At 37.7% G+C, this 19,884-nt stretch overlaps 1 protein-coding gene across 1 annotated transcript; it reads right to left on the bottom strand.

Annotated features, from left to right (window-relative positions):
• Positions 1 to 15,585: 15,585 nt before the first annotated feature.
• Positions 15,586 to 19,231, bottom strand: LOC114285384 (NADH dehydrogenase [ubiquinone] 1 alpha subcomplex subunit 13-B). The gene is made up of 3 exons (XM_028228425.2): positions 18,842 to 19,231; positions 16,272 to 16,343; positions 15,586 to 16,140 (listed from the first exon to the last, which is right to left on the bottom strand). The coding sequence occupies exons 1-3, from the start codon at positions 19,054 to 19,056 to the stop codon at positions 15,996 to 15,998; spliced, it is 432 nt and encodes a 143-aa protein (XP_028084226.1). The 5' UTR covers positions 19,057 to 19,231; the 3' UTR covers positions 15,586 to 15,995.
• Between the last annotated feature and the right edge of the window lie 653 nt (positions 19,232 to 19,884).

Genomic DNA, 19,884 nt, shown 5'->3' with positions numbered 1-19,884 from the left:
TTGCAGGAAGCTGTGGAAACAGAACTAAGGTTCAGTACTGCATTTCACCCACAAACAGACGGGCAATCAGAACGAACGATTCAAACTTTGGAAGATATGCTTTGCATGTGTGCTTTGGATTTTCAGGGGAGTTGGGAAGATTATTTGCCACTTGCAGAATTTGCTTATAATAACAGCTTCCACTTCAGCATTGGTATGGCACCATACGAGGCTTTGTATGGTAGGAGGTGTAGATCACCTATCTATTGGACAGAGGTCGGGGATAGAGCTTTGCTTGGGCCAGAAATTGTACAAGACACTTCTGAGAAAATCAAGACTATTCGTCAAAGGCTCAAAACAGCTCAGGACCGACAAAAGAATTATGCAGACATTCAAAGAAGACCTCTTGAGTATGAGGTTGGTGACCATGTGTTCATCCGTATTTCTCCGATGAAAGGCCAAGTCAGATTTAGGAAAAAGGGCAAGTTGTCGCCCCGTTACATTGGGTCGTTCCAGATTTTGGAGAGACTCGGTCCAGTTGCTTATAGAGTTGCCTTGCCACCGGGATTCGAGCAAATCCATAATGTGTTTCATGTGTCAATGTTGAGGGGTTACCTCCGAGACCCGTTGCATGTGATTGATTATCACCAGGTTGCTATTGATGAAAATATGGAATATGCTGAATGGCCAGAAAGGATTGTTGACCGACAAGTGAAAGAATTGAGAAACAAATCCATTCCAATGGTGAAAATGGAATGGAAGGAATACTATGGGACAGATGCTACATGGGAAAAAGAAGAGAAAATGTGTCTATGCTATCCACATTTGTTTCCCGACGAAGGTAAATTAAGTTTGGAGGACCAAACTTCCTAAAGAAGGGAAAACTATGATACCCCTGCCCCGTAGTATGCTAATTGGTCCTTAATTTAAATATGATTATGTGTTCAACATGATTTTATGTGCCATTATGTGAATATATGTGCTTTTGCAATTCTATCTGTTCACTGTAGGAACATCTGTTTGAGTAAACTACTTTGGGAATTAAATTGAAGGCCCTATCGGCCACAGAACCCGAAATTGATTACGCCATTATGGTTGGCATAATTTTTAGAGCCTACAGTGAAATTTGATTGAAAATTGATTCAGGTCAGATTAAATTGGTTTAATTGATGAATTGAGTACCCAATTATTTTATGTTGAAATAATATGTGAGATGAGCTATTATAAACCTTATTAAAAACCAATTCCTTCCCTTTACATTGATTTTGGGCTGATCAACTCTAAGAGAAGAGGAGGGCCGGCTATTAGAGAGAGGGAGAGGAGAAAAATCTAAGTTTTGCTCTTGATTCTTGAATGCCTTGAAGATAACACAAGAATTGCCATAGATTGTGAAGATTAAACTCCTTGGTGAGTAGTTCATGTAAATTTTTAACTATCATTTTGTGAATTCAAGGTTGAAAGAGGGTCTAGAGCATGGGATTGTTTGACCACAAGGAAATTGAGTTGAATTTGTTATAATGAAGACCCATATATGCATGCATGTGTGTGATTGTCTTGAATATTGCATGTTTTGAGCTCAAAGCGGTATGATCCATGTAAATTGTAGTTGAAACTCATGTTTTGATCACCAATTGTGCATCTAAGTTGAGAACGTGGCTAATTCGTCACATGCATGTACAAATTATGAAGACATGGGCTTGAATGTATGAATTTGTTATGTTAGAATGAGTTTGATGGGAGATTGGGGCATGTATGTGAATTAATTGTGAATTGAGCTTCATTGGGTTGTGAATTGGGGTTTGCATCATGTTAGTATAATTATATTTGAGATTTAAGCCATTGCATGCAAGTAATGTAGCTGCAAAATCGATTTGAAGCTCAAGAACACAACCTGGAATTTCCAGAATTTTGGCTGCCGCTCGAGCGGGGGAAGGGCCGCTTGAGCGGAGAAATCGTGCTCCCAGCACTTTTTGCAGAAATGGATTTACGCTCGAGCGGTATATCTCACGCTCGAGCGGGGAGTTTTTGTAAACAGGCCTTCTGCTCGAGCGCCCTAACTCACGCTCGAGCTTAATTTTGAAGTAACCAGTACTTTTGCAGGCCTCTTGGGTTCGCTCGAGCGGGGGAGTCCAAGCTCGAGCGGGGACCCTACTCTCTGAAATTTTATATGCTCGTTCTGTGTTTTGTTTTCCGTTCTCTTTCACTTGTAAGCACTCTTAGGCATGTGTTAAGCATTGTAAATGAGTTAATGAGATAAGAATAAAGCCTAAAGAGGAATACGTAAATTGAAGAACGGGTTGAATTGATAATGACCCTTTTGTGTTCATGGAATATGTAGAGTCAAGCTCCAGGGCGAATCCACAAGCCGATCACTATGAGTAATATCGATATTTGAAAGCTTGTCAATGTCCAATTGTCATTTCCCTTATAAGCTTTATGAGTTGCTAATTAGGATTATGGACCGAAGGTCGTTTTGATAGAAATGAATGGACCGAAGGTCGTTTTGATAGAAATGAATGAACCGAAGGACCTTTCGACATGAATGAGTGGGTCGAAGGCCGTTTTGACATAAGTGAACAGACCTAAGGTCGTTTTAACGTAAATGAATGGGCCGAAGGCCGTTCTAACATAGATGAACGGGCCGAAGGCCGTTTTGACATCAATGGAAATCTGATTGGGCCAAAGGCCAGTATGTTTGGGACTACAGTCACTCGATCTAAACCTTGCATAAATGTACATATGTTAAGTAGGAATATGAATTGGGCCCAAGGCCGTTTGGAGTATGTTGTCTTACATATTGTCTATATGACTTCTGTATTTGATATTATTCACTAGGCTATCGCTCACGCTCATTCATGTGTTTGTAGGTGAGCCGAGGGAAGTCCAAACCCAACCCCAGTGAAGTCTGCCAGGAACAACATGAGTTTTGAGAAAGTCAGCCTTGTGTCTCACGCACGAGACCTATCCTTGCCATTTTGTTATGTAACTATATTTTGTCTTGCTGGCAAGGACTTTATGTATATTTGTAAATAGTCTGTCATGGGTTGACTTAGTTGGATGATCTTGTTTGAAAAGAATTTTATGGTACTGTACTTTTGACGTGGGTTATTAACATATATGAGTATGGTTTATTTTAAAGTACATATAAGCACGGCTCTATGGACAAAGTTTTTGATTATTGCTTCCGTTCGGCCCCCTTTACTCTGTTGGGTTATGTCTATTTTGATTTGAGGCCGTAGGTAATTTCAGGATTACTGGTCGGTTACGTCCTTAACCCACATGGGGCAGGTTCGAGTCGTGACAGTAGTGCTTCATCATTTCATCACATGTGAACAGAGTTTTTCAAAAACATCAACTTGTTTGGTTTGGATTTTCAGGATTCACTTTTCAGAAGATTAAAATTTTTTGTTTTCCATATTTTTTTTGTTTTCAAAAACATCAGCTTTTGACGGCTAACAACGCATGACTGTTTGTGTTCAAAACACACCAAACATCTTACTAGACGTCAGGATTGAGCTCCCCGGTTGCAGGAGGCATCCATCTTCCAAAGTTATAGACACATTCACCAACTTTCCACCTAGGCACATCCTTCATTATTCTCGCCTCTTCTTCAAGATACTTACTTCCACTCTTTCACAAATCTAAAATAAATAAAATAAAACACACATACAAGGGAAAAAAAAAAAGGTGTTCAAGTTAGTGCAGTTAGTTGAATAGGATGGGGATTGGTTGGAAGGAGTGACACACTAAAAATAAGATTACCTTTCATCCTCTTCAGCTTGAAGTATGGGCAGTATAGCTTTGCACACAGCATATTTTTCTTCCTTAAGCTCCCTAAATAAATGAGATAATAGGAAATTGGCAGTGGCAAGCATGATAACCTAACAGATATACTTTACCACCTTTTGAACTTGTTTCGTACAATCCTAGCAAAGTTACAAAACTAATGAAGTGGAGCAGCAGCTTCCAGGCAAACTCTACTAGACCATCATCGTGCCATTCCCTCCCTGCCACTACTAGACTTGAGAGCATCTCCAATGAGTAGAAGATTAAAAGTAATCAGGGCAGGCCATCTACCAAAACTGCCGCCTAAATTAAGAAGTGTACCTTCCCTGAAAGATAAACCAGAGTGTATTTTCTGGATAGCTACATATCAAATATATACACAAGTAACACATCCTAAATGCCTCTATCTGATTGGATGTGTGTGACCATCTTGTTAGAAAAGCTTAAAATCAAATCCATTATGCTCAAACTTTTCTTCTTCTTTTTATATATATATATATTTTTTTTTTTTTTGATCGGCCCATTATGCTCAAACACTTCAAGGCAGTTGATGCCCTCTATAAAGAGAGAAGCCTCACAGCATTTTCAATCTTTTCATGATAGGCAATTGGTTTATCACAAAATAGAGAGGTATTATGACATCAAGTTACCCCCAGCTCAGACGGGGAATGATTCCTGAAACACCAAAGAAGCAACACCTTTGCTGCAACTTCATTTATAGTTCAGCCTAACACCTTTCATGAGTGGAGTGAATTTTGTCAACTCCATGAGTTAACTTTAAGGGAAAAGCATCATTTGTCAGCTTCATGTTCCCAAACCCATGATGCCGAGTTCATCCTGATTGAAGCCATCCATACAAATATCTTCATGCAGAAAATCGGTAATGAAATGGAGAACCTTACTCGCTCAAAATGTTGTTAAACACAATTTCATGGATTGAAGCATCAGATTTGTATATATAGTGACACCAAAAAGTAGCAGGAAATGGAGTATTGGGTATTTGATTAGACCAAGAATTGAATTTCATTCAAGATCGGTGCATCTAGCAGTGGACACAATCAAATTTAAGATAGATGCATCTAACAATGGATGCAAGCAGAATTCAGAATACTTCACTGAAACGAAGGGGAAAAAAAACTAAAATAATAATAATAATACTTAACCAAAAAAATTATAATAATAATTTTCCTATAGCAACACTACATTAGGTAAGGGTTATTAGAGCATAATAAGATATATCTTTAGATTTATCTCACAGAGGCTGCGGAAATGAGGCTTAGAACCTTCTCAAGGATGCCAAGCATAGAGAGAACTTTGGCTATAGAAAAAATAAAACAAAATCACTGATGCACACAGGGCATTTGTTCTGTATAGCAGTAATCTACAAACTATACAAGCCATGAATATAAATTGTTGAAAATAATAAATAAATAAAGGATATACATGTCTCTTCTCTGGTGTTCATTGGTTCATTACGCAATGCATTTTCTCTGTACCTTAACTAACTTGGTTTGATTACTTTAATGAGTGTCAAAATTTGTTCAAGTTTTGTTCATTAAACTTTTTAGCTGATTTCAAACGAGTTTTTGTTGAGATGAGCTCGAGCAGTTTGATATTTTTATATAATTTTAGACTTATGGAACAGAATTGATCAAGCAATTGACTGTTCAAATTTAGTTTGAAATCTTTAACAAATTCTAAATGTTGTAAATGTGTTTAAACATAGTTTGTTTTTTAAGGAACGGGCACAAGTCAAGCTCGAACTATTTGGTTCGTTTATCACCCCTTCTATCAAGTAAAAGCATAAACCCAATACGCATCTTAAGTTTATTTCATTCACAGCCAGCAACGCTCTGTTTGGTTACCAAGAAAACAGACAGAAATCGGATTCAGAATTTTCACCTCCTATTTAGATATGAAGTCCTAAGGTACATACCAAATTACAGGTAAGCTGTCTGTCTGGCTAATCAAGCAAACGCATAAACACAAATTCACATTTTAATTTAATTAGCTCTGTTTGGTTACCGAGAAAACAAACGAAAAAAGATATAGAAAACGAATTTCAGAGTTTTGCGTGGTGCTGTTTTCTTGTGAATTACCTTGGGAGAGAAATTGGGGTTTCTGTTTGCGTTGGAGAGGAGAAAAGGAGGAGAGAGACGCATAATCAGAGGATCCAAATAGCATCACTTCCATTGAAGAGCATTTCACAGAGAGAAAATTTTTAGTTCCAATTTATATATTTAGGTTCCTCCTTCCTTTCAGAGTTCGCGTCCACTTGGGAACATATTCTTCTGTGAGGAGAGACAGTTGCAATTTTTATTATTTTTGAGTAGGGTCCAGCTTGTCTCAAGTTGAGATTAAAACTGGACCTGTCCAGTCTAGTTTATAGGACCTATTTTTTGGATTTGTTTTGATAATCTGAACCGTTCAATGAGTAGAACTCGTCGAGTACTATATGCCTATAAAAAATCACGTTAATCGGATATCAATAGCTATGTGATCAAATCAGTTTTGTATAAAACAATGGACAAGGAAAAAATTAACGATTCATAAAAAATTGTTTTCTTCACATAGCTATCGATATCTGATCAACGTGATTTTTTACAGGCATATAATACTCGACGAGTTATACACATTGAACAGTTCGGATTATCAAAACGGGACCCGTGGTGGGCTCTCACGGGCTCAACAATACAGTCCAGTCCGATCTTAGACTGGACCAAAGCTACTGCCTTTTGAGTATACTTGGATTGCTTATGAAGAGAAATATTGAGTTTTTGGTTTAACGTACAAGGTCCACATCATCAATGGATTCAAGGACGACTCTCAACAACTAGTCATTCGTTGCCAATCGAAAGAAGATAATTTTTAGGTACACTCCCTTTGTGTTGGCGAGGATTTTAAGTGGCATTTCAAGATCAATGTCATTTGAAATCCACTTTTCTTCTGCAACATGCAATGGGGCAAAAACCAACGTTTTTAGTGCTCCAATTGAGGGTTATATCTGTCGCGACAAAGGCAAGTGCTATTGGTTAGTGAGCGAAGACGGTTTTACTTTAGTGATGATAAGCTTACTTGGCTGAAGAAATTTAGTTGGCAATGACTAATATCAAATGAGAATAGAGTTTAATGTTCATTGTTTGCCTGAATCTCTCAAATTAGTAATGTAAAACTGGATGATAAATATTTATAACAATTGTTCTTTCTGTTATATTTGATCATTAACTACTACTACTTTTTTTTTTTTGGTTAGTAATTTTTTATCGCATACTACTTCTTCTTCTTTATTTTTTTATTATTTTTTTATTTTGAACCTTTGATAAGTTTGAAAGAAGTAAGGATGTAGTAAATTAGAATACCTTTAGGGTGATTTGATTTTATGAGTCCAGGAAGCAAACTACAACAAAAGAAGATTTATCAATGAAAAAGTTTTAAGGAATTAGAAAAAAAATCTCATAATCTAATTCAGAATTTTAAATTAATGGATTAAATTTAATATTCTTATTGTGAGCAAGGTTGTTAAAATCGGGATCCTACGTTAGATCGTTGGATTTGAGGTGTTTATAGGATCGGATCGTAGAATTACATCGAGGATTATAAGATTCTATCGAAAAAGACAAATTACATAATAATTTGTGAGAGCCAGAAAAATATAGATACAAGCTTATTGGGCCTAACCCAAACAAAGCCTACAAGGGTCCAATCCAAATAAATATCACACCCCCCATCTATATAAAGGGGGGGCATCCCAAGTGGAATGTATGTTCTCTTTCCCTACACTACACACCAATCACTCTACTCTTTCTAGACTTTCATTCTGCTTAACAGAGGACTGACTTCACCATCGGAGCGCCTCCGGTCGGCTACCCCGGTTGGGTGGCGCCGATCATGCTCGTCTTTGCAGATATACCAGGACCAAGTTCATCTCTTCATTGGGTCTCTACAATCCATGTGGGAGGATATTTCATGGTTTCACAATTGGCGCCGTCTGTGGGAAAGACTGAATGAGATCAACGAAGAACACAACAAACATGTTACTGTAAGTAAACACTCTACAACACTTTGATGGTTATCACGAGCCACAACCAAGCTTTGAATTTTCTCTCTGATGAAACATATCATAAAATTACTGTAAAATCGATTCTTGAATTGTAGACATATATCTGTGTGTACTGACAAACTCCATGGAATCTCTTTTCTTTTTTCATGGTAAATCTTGATGAAAAGTGTTATAATAAAATAGTGCTCATGAATTTACTTTTGCATCTTCATTTTCTCTCCCTAAAAATGGGTTTCAGATTATGTTTGTGGGAGCCTCTTTTCAGCATTATCAAAAGGGTTGCTCAGTCAAACCCACCCCAGGATTGTTTATTTAGTTTTTGCCTCAAAGGAGTTTATTTTATAATTAATTCTTGAGATATACATATGTCTATACTAACAATTTTTATGGAATCCACAATTAGGTCTTTACTTTCTCTCTCTAAAAGTTTATTAATCAAGATATTTGGCACCACTATCTTCTCAGCAGGATCGAAATGAGATCGGAGTAAACTATTAAAACTGAAAGGCTCATTTAATTCGGCACTTTATTTGGCTTGTCTATCAACCAACTCAGCAACAGCAACTCTTTATTGCGTTGTTTGTCAACTCTCTTGTTATTCTAAATCTCATTTCTGAATTTATGCTTATAGATTTGGTCGAAACATTTGTTTAATATCTATCTCGATATTCTGAGAAGAGTAGTCGGCACATATTATGTGGATTTTCTTTTACATTTTCATTCTCTCTAAAAATGGATTTCATACTTTTCTTGGTAACAACATCTTGTCGGCATTACAAATGGGACTGCTCGGCCAAATTCATATGTAGTCTACCATTTATCTGTTTATTCTTTGTTTCTCAACACTTACCTTGCAGTTGATTGTTAACATAGCTGTGTACCTATGTTAAAAACAAAATTGGCCTTCACTTTTTCACTTTTTCTTTCTCTAGACAAAACTAACATAAACAGGGCCATGAGTTATTATAAAACAATTTTTAAGGTTTTTACTTCATAATTTGTGCTAGTCTGAGGAAATCTCTCTCTCTCTCTCTCTCTCTCTCTCTCTCTCTCTCTCTATATATATATATATATATATATACATACATAAGAATTCATTTGTCATGAACGACTCATTTTGATGCCGACCAAAATCTCGGCAAAACTAAACAAGTTGCATGCGTAAAGAAGTCTGGCCGACAGCCGGGTTGACACTAGAATCATAAGTATTCCAACAAAGGTTGTTTAGCAAACCATGTTCGGCAGCTCTTCCATCTTTCTCGGTATCACTACACTCCCCAAGTTCCCCGTCGTTGCAACACAACTCGGCATTTCTTCAACCCAGTCTAGCTGCGGCGAACCTTGCAGAAGGCTACTTGGCATGACCACACATGGATCTTTGTACTAAGCCATTATGCGTTCACCAGCCGTTCCAATTACCTGTCCCTTTGTACGATGCCCTTTTGAACAACAATGCCGAGAAGACAACACCGAACACACACTGCCAAACGCACGTAAAACTAGCACTTACGCATCCTATCTGCTCGGCAACGCTGCCATCTCCATACCACGGCTTAAAGGCAACGTGCATCTCATGATTACAGTGGGTCTTTATTTTATCTATTAGCAAGGTTTTTGGCAAAGTAAAGCACCAAGAAATTACCCACCAAGATCGGGGCCCTCCACTTCGTTGAATGCAACAAGTTCGGCGCTGACGGAATTATAAAGGCCAACCCATACTTCAAACCAAACCCGAATTTTCGTCACCTCGACATCGAGTTTTCTAAAAATGATGGTATTATCAACTCAGCGTCAAGATCAATCAACTCGGTCGATGTCATCCCAGCTTCATTAGTTTGGCAATCACTTTGCACCCATCTCAACTAAGTAAGTTTAGATAGACAATCAACTCCTCTCTCCAGAGTGTTCTTGACAAACCACCCAAGAAAGGATGTCGGCAAATCAGAGGTTGTTTAAACGCATGTAGCTCGGCCAAATGTTGATGCCACACGAAGTGATTACAACACCGTCACCACAAATGATAATATTCAGCCTTTATGCATCTCCTTCCAACTCCAATTCGGCAACTGATCAGTCACCGAAATGGGACAATGGCAATCTAATGTTACATTGCCTAACAAATGGCTGACTTGCTTCAATCTCACTTCGCAATATTATTTACTCGGCATCACCATGGGCCCATCAACTTGCCAGTTCATCTCTGCCTTCGAAGTTCGGCGCTAGCACTCTAATTAAATTATTCGGCAACATCAAATAGCCAATCGACCACGTTGCCAAAATAAAGATACCAAGGTATAAAGAAATATTTTCGGCATAAGCAAAGAGCTAATGAGTAATCATTTCCAACCAAGCTCTCGGCGAAGACAAAGAAGACGGCGACCAAATCATTTCGGCAAGAGTTATTCGGCATTTAAGCCATTGCATGTGCACTTTGCCAGTGTCGAGATTCATAGCAAATTTCCCAGCAAAGCGACAAAGTTGCTCCGTGGTGCCATACCTCGTACAAAACTACTCGGCTGCCCATACGTCAGCATCGGACAATCCCGCTCCGTTATCTACGTTATTCGGCTCGCAACATTTCTTATTCGACACATTCTTTGACATTAATATTGTTCCACAACAATATTCGGCAACTTTGTGACTTATTCGGCACTAATATCTCGGCATAGAACTATCATCTCGGTTTGCCGAAATCCACATCTGAATATACCACAGGATTCATATCAGCTCAAAGAGTCCAAACCCACCAACCCGAGAAGTCAAGAAGTAACCAAAGTATGTCGAAAATTGCGATACGGCTCACATTTTCCGACAACTGAAATTTTCAAAACTGTCAAACTCAAGTTTTGCCCATACCAACGTGAAGTACTCATTGAGACGAGTCCAACACAACAAACTGCGTCAAAATCGGAGCTCAAACGAAGCCGTATGGGCCGCTCAGAGTTTACCCAGAAAATCGAATTCTTTCGCTGGAGAAGACGATCCAACAATATGTGAAGAAATAACCATGTGCTTCGCAGTTGCGTTACAACTTGGTGAGCTAAGCCGTTAAATCCATTTTGGCTATAATTACGCCATCAGGAGTTTGATCACAGCGATCCAATAGTCCTTTCCAGCTATCTAACACATTCTAGGTCCATCCGTACAGCCAGAATTTGCAAATTCAGCTCAAAAAAAAATTATTATAGAATTTATTCAAAAAATTGAGCGCAATGGCTCACTTCGCATATCACTAAACACCCTACTTTGTCTCGACTTCATTCCGATTTTGCCACGGCACCGAACAGGGGCACGGAATCCGTTTCAAATTGTTATCGGCCTACTTGGCAATTTTGACCCAAGTCAATTTTATTCCTTCCGAATAAACAATCTTATTCAAAAGCAATGGGGCAAATATACGTTGAACAAGAATCTCAACTTCCATAAGAATCTCAACTTCAATAAATTGGCAACCATTGTCAGCCAAGTTTTTAGTAAATCCAGCTCCAGTACATGACACACCGCGAAGCCAAGAAAAATCACCGACCAAAAGATCAGCACAATCACCGACCCAAGTGTAGCTGACCAACTTTTCGGCAAAATCACATTATATATGAAAGACACCGATGTTTTGACACTAGTTACTCGGCAGTGCATCAAATTTACTCGGCAATATCATCTCGGCACCTTTGATATGCATGCATACTCGGCCAACTTGGTACAAACATTACAACATTTACTTGAGTTACACACTCCCGCTCCTTTTCACACCGCCCCAAGCAAGCGCCAGTTTTGGGGCAATACATTACACACTTGGCAGTCGGCAATTCGCATCTGGTAGTCAGCAGTTCGCATATTGTTGTTCGCCGTCATTTTACCAAAGCCGAATTTTCCCTGCAACATAGGGCAATGGGAATCTATGTTCCTTCCGACTAACACCTGTCATTCTAAAACAATGGGGCAAGTCTACCTTGGACAAAACGCAAACCGAGCAACTCGGCAATTAAATAGTTGGCCCAATATCTACTTGGCAATTCCATATAAGCGGAGCAACATTATTGGTGATTAAAACGTCCACCTTATTCGATACAGGATGCATTATTCAAAGTCCTTGCCATATTGGCACTCGGTCGCCACTTAAAGTCAGTAAAAGTCTCCGAATACAGCGTAATCTTCGCACTCAGCATGGAGCACCATCAGTAAAGGCCTACACCCATGCCCGGGGGTTAGAATACCGCGGCCTATACCTATGCCCAGAGGTTAAAATATTGCGGCCTACACCTACACCCGGAGGTTAGAATGCCGCGGCCTATACCTACACCCGGAGGTTAAAATACTGCGGCCTACACCTACACCCAGAGGTTAGAATACCGCGGCCTACACCCTTACCCGGGGGTAATAATACCGTGGTCCATTTTTTGGCTGATATATCTACTTTATTTAATCTGTCTTATTTGGTTCTGGTAATCATTTCCGTGCTCGGCGCATAGAAATATTTCTAGCTCGGCACGAAAGTCCATATTTGGAAGCAATCTTTGCACTCGACAATATATTACACCCTTGCCCGGGATTATAATACCGCGGCCTACAGCCCTTGCCCGGGGGTAACAATACCGTGGCCCATCGTTATGATTTGTTTGTATTCCTTTCTGGGTTTTAGCTCACCCCCCTCATCCTATGATCGACATATATACATTTATACATACATTCAAGACATACGTACATTTATACATATATTTGAGCATATATGCCGTCATTCATTCATACATTTTATTTATTTATCCAAAGTGTTCTTTATCAAAAACCTAACAACTATTTGAACGGCGTAACTTGGTAGGAAAAAACTCTCATTCCTTCTACCTCAAGCAATGAAAGTTTTGGGGCAATTGTGGGAGCCAGAAAAATATAGATACAAGCTTATTGGGTCTAACCCAAACAAAGCCTACAAGGGTCCAGCCCAAATAAATATCACACCCCCCATCTATATAAAGGGGGGGCATCCCAAGTGGAAGGTATGTTCTCTTTCCCTACACTACACACCAATCACTCTACTCTTTCTAAACTTTCATTCTGCTTAACAGAGGACTAACTTCACCATCGGAGTGCCTCCGGCCGGCTACCCCGGTTGGGTGGCGCCGATCATGCTCGTCTTTGCAGGTATACCAGGACCAAGTTCATCTCTTCGTTGGGTCTCTACAATCCATGTAGGAGGATATTTCATGGTCTCACATAATTTAATTTAAATAAATATTTCTTAAAAAGTATAGATAAAATGAGCCTATATTCTATTAAAAGTAGTGAAGATATTATAAAAAAATATAATACTCCATGTAAAATGTACATATAATATGATACAGTAAAAAACTCGATGGTAAAAGTTTTGTATTTCATCAAAAAAGAAGGTGAAGAAGAAGAATTTTATAACAAAATACTTTACAATCTACAATAATGCATAAAAAGTGAAGAAAAAATATTTAACAAAGTTAGATATGAAAATAGATTAAGAATTCAAAAGAGCAGCTTAACTGAATGATAAAGTTTGTCGTTAGCATCCCTGGTGGAGCGAGCGGATTTGAGTCACAAAAATAATCTCTCCAAAAATTGGAATAAAGTTGCAATCATCTTATCCTCCTTAGCCTCCGCTAAAGCTAAATTTGTTTTTCCGACTAGTTAATTTTCTTAAATTACCACAATATTTGAATGTTTGTTTCTTAGATTGTTTTTCTTAATCTATTTGATTCAATACTACTTAATTTTTATTATTTATTTTGACCACATAAATTGGTATTTAGACAACAAACATAAAATTTACAATAAAATATGTCATACAAAACAAAACTTGTAAATTGAATCGGATAGGATCGGATTCGGATCAGAATTCTACAATCCTATAAGATTCCATTACCAGGAGCAAAAGATCTTACTTATAAGAAATTTTTTACACGATCCGAATCGATTGTACTCAAATAAATCGTAAAATCATAAGATCCGGATCAAAATTCTAATAATATGATTGTGAGTCTACTCCATAAATGAATATTAGCCATAGATTTTATGTTCTGTATAAATTATTGATTTGGTTTATCAATGCCATAGCAGGGGTGGTTGAAAGCATCGCCATCACAACCTTTCGCCTAAAATATGGCACAAACAAGGTCACATAATTACACTTTGCATCTCTATATTTTATATTAAGACCTCGTTTGACAAGTTAATATTTTAGTCAAAAAATTATTTAAAAAATCAAAAAACTTATAACTTATATTAAAAAGTCAAAGATTTCATTTTCTCTCTATTTTTTACACATTTTTTCGTAAAAAGTCAAAAGATCACCCAAAACATACTATTTTTTTTTTCCTCATATTTTAACCTAAAAGTCAAAAAGTTACTAAAATAACCTATTCACAAACGAGGCCTAAGCCTCACTTTAAATTCTTATTTTTTTCATTGTACCAATCAACCCTTTACACTTGGGAGCAAAATGTACTTTGCCAAAATAAGTTGCATTGTCACCCTTTCATTTTGGTGTTAAATTTTCTAATTGAAATTGTCATGTAAATATCATACGAGACATATTTTCAGCTTTGCTTTCTTTTTTACTTCTTTATTTTTCCCATTATTATTTTCTCTCTTTACTATATTTTTTGCTTCTCTTTTCTACTTCTTTATTTTTCACATTGTTATTTTTTCTTTGTACTGTATTTTCTAAACTCACCACCCTCATCCCTTTCACAATAGTGAGAGAATACAGTGAAAAAATAGAGAATAAAAAAGAAATTACAAATTTTTTTTTTATATATAAAAGCTGGCTCATGGAATGGTCATATGACAATTTCCGTTAGGAAATTAAGTGTAAGGGATTGACTGTTACAATTGAAAAATAAGAGATGAAGGTAAAATTTGATGTAAAGTACAAAAATGCAACGTGTAATTTACTTGAAAAAGAGAGGTGATCCACATAAATACTAGTAATCAAACATGAATTACCAAAATCTACATAGATTCTAGTAACCAAACATGAACAACCAAAATCCACATAGATTCTAAGGAAGGAAGCAAAGTACATTAAATAATATCAACATAATTTTGACAATATCAGTTTCACAATGACCAAACTGTCCCTTCTGTTTCTTATCTTGGCATCTAACTTTGTTTGCAACACACTGTGTGCATGAAGATAGCCTCACCGGCTAAGCTGAGATGAATGGAGATAGAATCACCCCCTCAGTTGAGATGCATGTAATTAGCGAGGTCCCAAACACTCCCTCACCATTGCAAGTTTGTTGACAATCTAAAAATAACGATCTGGGTACACATATCCTGACAACTGGTCAGGAACTTTATTGGAAATTCGATCGCAATTTCATTGGAAACACTCTCTACTTCTGCCACTTCTATTGGGGTTCCAAGCAGAGTCTTTGATTTTTACAACAGCAGACTGTCCATCAACTATTGTCAAGTTGATCAACAACCAAATTTGAAGTGTTACTGGTTGCAAGGCCGGATGGTTTTTATATTAGCAACAATAATGCGAAGCGGACTAAGATGAATGACTGGGTTACAATTGTGTAATAACTTATAAACTCACTTCATCAAAATCTAGTTAAAACTACTAGAACTCAGTCACTCTCTGGCTTATCTCTCATGCCTCTAAATGATATATCATCTTTATCTTACCATTTTGTTTTCTCTGCCTCGATTGTTTCAATTTTTTGCTTCAAGATTGAAAACTATGATCACCCCTAATAAACATAACTCATAGATGGCATCGACATGCATTATTGAAGGAAAGTATCAAGATCAATTTGGTAGTTGAAAATTTGCTACCAAATAAAACTCCTTATTAATCACAACTAAAGAGCAAACACACAATTGTCTCAGCTTCCCAGCGGTATGTAGACAAAAGAAGATTTATCATCATCATCACACCATTTTCGCATAAAATATGGCACAAACAAGGTTCCATAATCCTAAACTTTTTTAAGGTAAATAGAAAAGTAGACAATGGTATTAATAAGAGAGTAGTGCTTTATCATTTCATCACATGTGAACAGAGTTTTTCAAAAACATTTTTATTCACCTTGAAGGAGGATAATGTCAAGGAGACCAACAAACTCGCAAGAAGGGAAACAGACCAGCTTTTGGCGGCTAACAATGCACGACTTTCTGTGTTCAAAACACACCAAACATCTTACCAGACATCAGGACGGAGCTCACCGGTTGCAGGAGGCATCCATCTTCCAGAGTTATAGACACTTTCACCAACTTTCCACCCGGGCACATCCTTCATTATTCTTGCCTCTTCTTCAAGATACTTCTTCCACTCTTTCACAAATCTAAAATAAAAAATAAAAAATAAATAAAATAAAACACACATACAAGGAAAAGAAAGGTGTTCAAGTTAGTGCAGTTAGTTGAATATGATGGGGATGGGTTGGAAGGATAGATACACTGAAAAGAAGATTACCTTTCATCCTCTTCAGCTTGAAGCATGGGCAGTATAGCTTTGCGCGCAGCATATTTTTCTTCCTTAAGCTCCCTAAATAAATGAGATATTATGAGCATATCATACATGAATGACTTTATTAATTATCCCCAATGAAAAGGAGTGACAATAGGAAGAAGTATTTTGACGATTAGAAATTGGCAATGGCAAGCACAATAACCTAACAGATATACTTTCACCACCTTTTGAACTTGTTTCGTACAATCGTAGCAAAGTTACAAAACTAATGAAGCAGAACAGCAGCTTCCGGGAAAACTCTAACAGACCGTCATAGTTCCATTCCCTCCCTGCCAATACTAGACTCGAGAGTGTCTACTATGAGTAGAAGATGAAAAGTAATCAGGACGGGCCATCTACCAAACTTGCAGCCTAAATTAAGAAGTGTACCTTCCCTGAAATATAAAACACAGCTATTTTCTAGATAGCTACATATCAAATATATACATAAGCAACACAAACTAAATGCCTCTACCATTGGTGTGTGGGACCATCTTGTTAGAAAAGCTTAAAATCATATCCATTATGCTCAAACTTTTTTTTTTTTTTGATCAGCCCATTGGTCTCAAACTCTTCAAGGCAATTGATGCCTTCTATAAGGAGAGCAGCCTCACAGCATTTTCAATCTTTCCATGATAGGCGATCGGTTCATCATAAAATAGATAGGTATTATGGTGTCAAGGTACCCCAGCACAAATGGAGAATGATTCCTGAAACACCAAAGAAGTAGCACCTTTGCTGCAACTTCATTTATAAGTACAGCCTAACACCTTCACAAGTGAAGTATTGGGTATTTGATTAGACCAAAAATTGAATTTCATTCAAGATAGGTGCATCTACCAGTGGACACAATCAAATTTAAGAAAGATGCATCTAGCAATGGATGCAATCAGAATTCAGAATACTTCACTGAAGGGAAGAGAAAAAAAAAAAACTAAAAAAACTAAATAATAGATAATAATAAAAACTATAGCAACACTACATTAGGTAAGGGTTATTAAAGCATGCATAATAAGATATATCTTTGTATTTATCTCCCGGATGCTCCGAAGTGAGGTTTAGAACCTTCTGAAAGATGCCAAGCAGAGAGAGAACTTTGGCTATTGAAAAAATAAAATAAATCACTGATGCACACAGGGCATTTGTTCTGTACAACAGTGATCTACAAACTACAAAAGCCATGAATATAATAAAACAAAAAATTAAAGGAAATAAAATGCATAAAAAAGGGAAAGGAGGAGGCTAACTCGCCATGGGGGATGGCGGCGCGGGTGGGGGTGTGGAGAATATGGCCCTCCAAAAGAAAACCAAACAGCAAGTCAACAATCATTCAATATTCATCAAACAAAGCAATTAAATATAAAAACAACGCCCAAATAGTACACATTAATGTGTGTTTGGGGGGGAAAGATTAGGTACACACCTAACCTTTGGCATAGTGCACAAAGTGGCTGCCCTGAGACTTGAACCCATAACCTCAAGGTTATTAGGCCAAGATTTTACCATTGCGTTAAACCTAAACTCGAGCCACAAAGGACCCAACAAAACCATATGCACCTTACAAACTAAATCATACACGAAGTCAAGAAATTGATCCAGGTTCAGTCTAATCATCAACAAAGCCATGCTCTTCTTCTTGAATCTCTTCCCCACACACCTGCCCCTCCACACATGCATGAATTTCACCACTCCGGAAAAAGCCTAAGACATCCAAAATATCAAGAAGCTCAAGTCCCATAACTCTCTTGCCACTCTACAATGTAAAAGAACATGGTCCTAGTTTCTCATCACTTTTGCACATGCCACCCTAATTAACATAAAGATTCCTACACAGAGATCAGCATTCCACCCCCCAAAAAAAAATGTCACTTATGCTGTGTTTGGTTGGGAGATTTGAGGAGAGATTTGCAAAGAAAAATGACAAAAGGTTGGTGAAACGTGAATAAAATATACCTATATTTCACCCAATTTCACACACATTTTCTCTATCCCTTTCCAAATCCCTCCCCAAATCCTCCAACCAAACATAGCGTAACGAGGGGGCTCCAACCCACCAAATCCCCTTTCAAGGAAAAGAAGCTTGGTTTCTCACCAAATATCACCACTTTTAGCGAGAAACAAAACATACCTCGGTGTGATTTAGCTTTCTCACAATTTCTCACCATTACCCACCTCATTAATCGTCCAAAGACATAGTGAGAAATCTCATTCTCTCGTTTCTTTTTTCTTTTCTCACCAAACCACTCAATCCAAACGGAGTGTAAGAAATGGAAACAGTTAAAGTCAAAATCAGCAATATATTTTTTCCCCCATTTCTAGGGCTCATTCCATAAAATTAGCAAAAACCCAAATTTACAAGCTCAAGTCTCAATCTTGATATGCCAAATCAGTAACACCCATTTCAATAACTATAGTCAAAATCAAATACACACAATACATGCATACAATCCAATGAGACACACATAAAACAATATATATATATATATATAGAGAGAGAGAGAGAGAGAGAGAGAGACGATGATGGAAATTCGGACCTTCGGATCTTGTTGCCCTTGCCGACCTGGTACATGCCCCAAGAGAAGACGCCGAAAGTGGTGAGAAAAATGGCGACGGCGCTGGGACCCTTGTTGGGGATCCGCCGGGCGAACCGGACCGGAGCGAAGCCGCCCGGCGGCGGACCGTCCTGCACTATGGGCATGTCCTTCACGCTCGCCATGCCCGGTTTGTTCCTTATCGTGGCCTCAGTCATCTTCTTCTTTCTCTGGGGTCTGGTTCTTCTTCGGTACAGTTGCGACTGATCGAGAGAGATGATGGGTGATTCAGAAATGGATCGAAGGAAGAGTGCGGTCGCAGGGGAGTTACGGTGTAGAATCTCGATCAGAGGAATGGGAGCTGCAATCTGGACGAGACACGTGTTTATTAACCTTCTTTTAAGGCTTTTTAACTATTTTAATTTAAGATTAAAAAAATTCCGTTTGGAATAGTTTTTTTTATTTTTACGGGGGAAAAAATAATTTTTTAACTATTTTAATTGGGATTAAAAAATCGCTTGGAATAAATTTTTTTAATTTTTATGAAAAAAATAAAATAATTATAATTTATATGTGATATTTTATCTTATTTAATTAAAATAATCAATTTTATTCTACAGGACCAAATTAACCACAACAATGATTCAGAGTATTAATTTTGGTACTCTAATGCAGTACTAATGACATGGCAATGAAGAAAAAAAAATCAAGATCAAAACATCACATCACAGTGGGTGAAGCCCACTACGAATTCATCAGAGTTGGTTTTAGAGCTCAAGAGATTAGTGATCCAAAACATTTTCCAATTAACCAAGTGAACATATGAAACGGAGCCTTAGAGCATCTCCAACGCAAGAGCCAAAAGGGGAGAATTAGGCATTTTGCCTATTGAAGCTGAATTTCGAAGCTCCAACGCGCTCTGCAACTGAGAAGGCATTTTGCCAATTCTCTTTTTGGCTCTCCACAGGTAGCCAGCGTCCATTGCTAGGCAAAGCATTCTTCCAGCCATCCACCACACCCCAGAAATTTTACAAATTTTGATCATT

This window comes from Camellia sinensis, chromosome 6, assembly GCF_055761805.1.
Source record: "Camellia sinensis isolate YWXY chromosome 6, ASM5576180v1, whole genome shotgun sequence".
In the NCBI taxonomy this organism is placed as follows: Eukaryota; Viridiplantae; Streptophyta; class Magnoliopsida; order Ericales; family Theaceae; genus Camellia; species Camellia sinensis.
The sequence above is the reverse complement of the archived record's forward strand: the minus strand, read 5'-3'. Positions and strand labels throughout refer to the sequence as shown.

Coding starts and splice junctions, on each gene's coding strand:
- LOC114285384 (XM_028228425.2), bottom strand. CDS start 19,056: ATGACTGAGGCCACGATAAGGAACAAACCGGGCATGGCGAGCGTGAAG. Junction 16,344..18,841: donor AAGGGCAACAAGATCCGAAG/GTCCGAATTTCC, acceptor TCATTTATTTAG/GGAGCTTAAGGAAGAAAAAT. Junction 16,141..16,271: donor CAAGCTGAAGAGGATGAAAG/GTAATCTTCTTT, acceptor TTTTTATTTTAG/ATTTGTGAAAGAGTGGAAGA.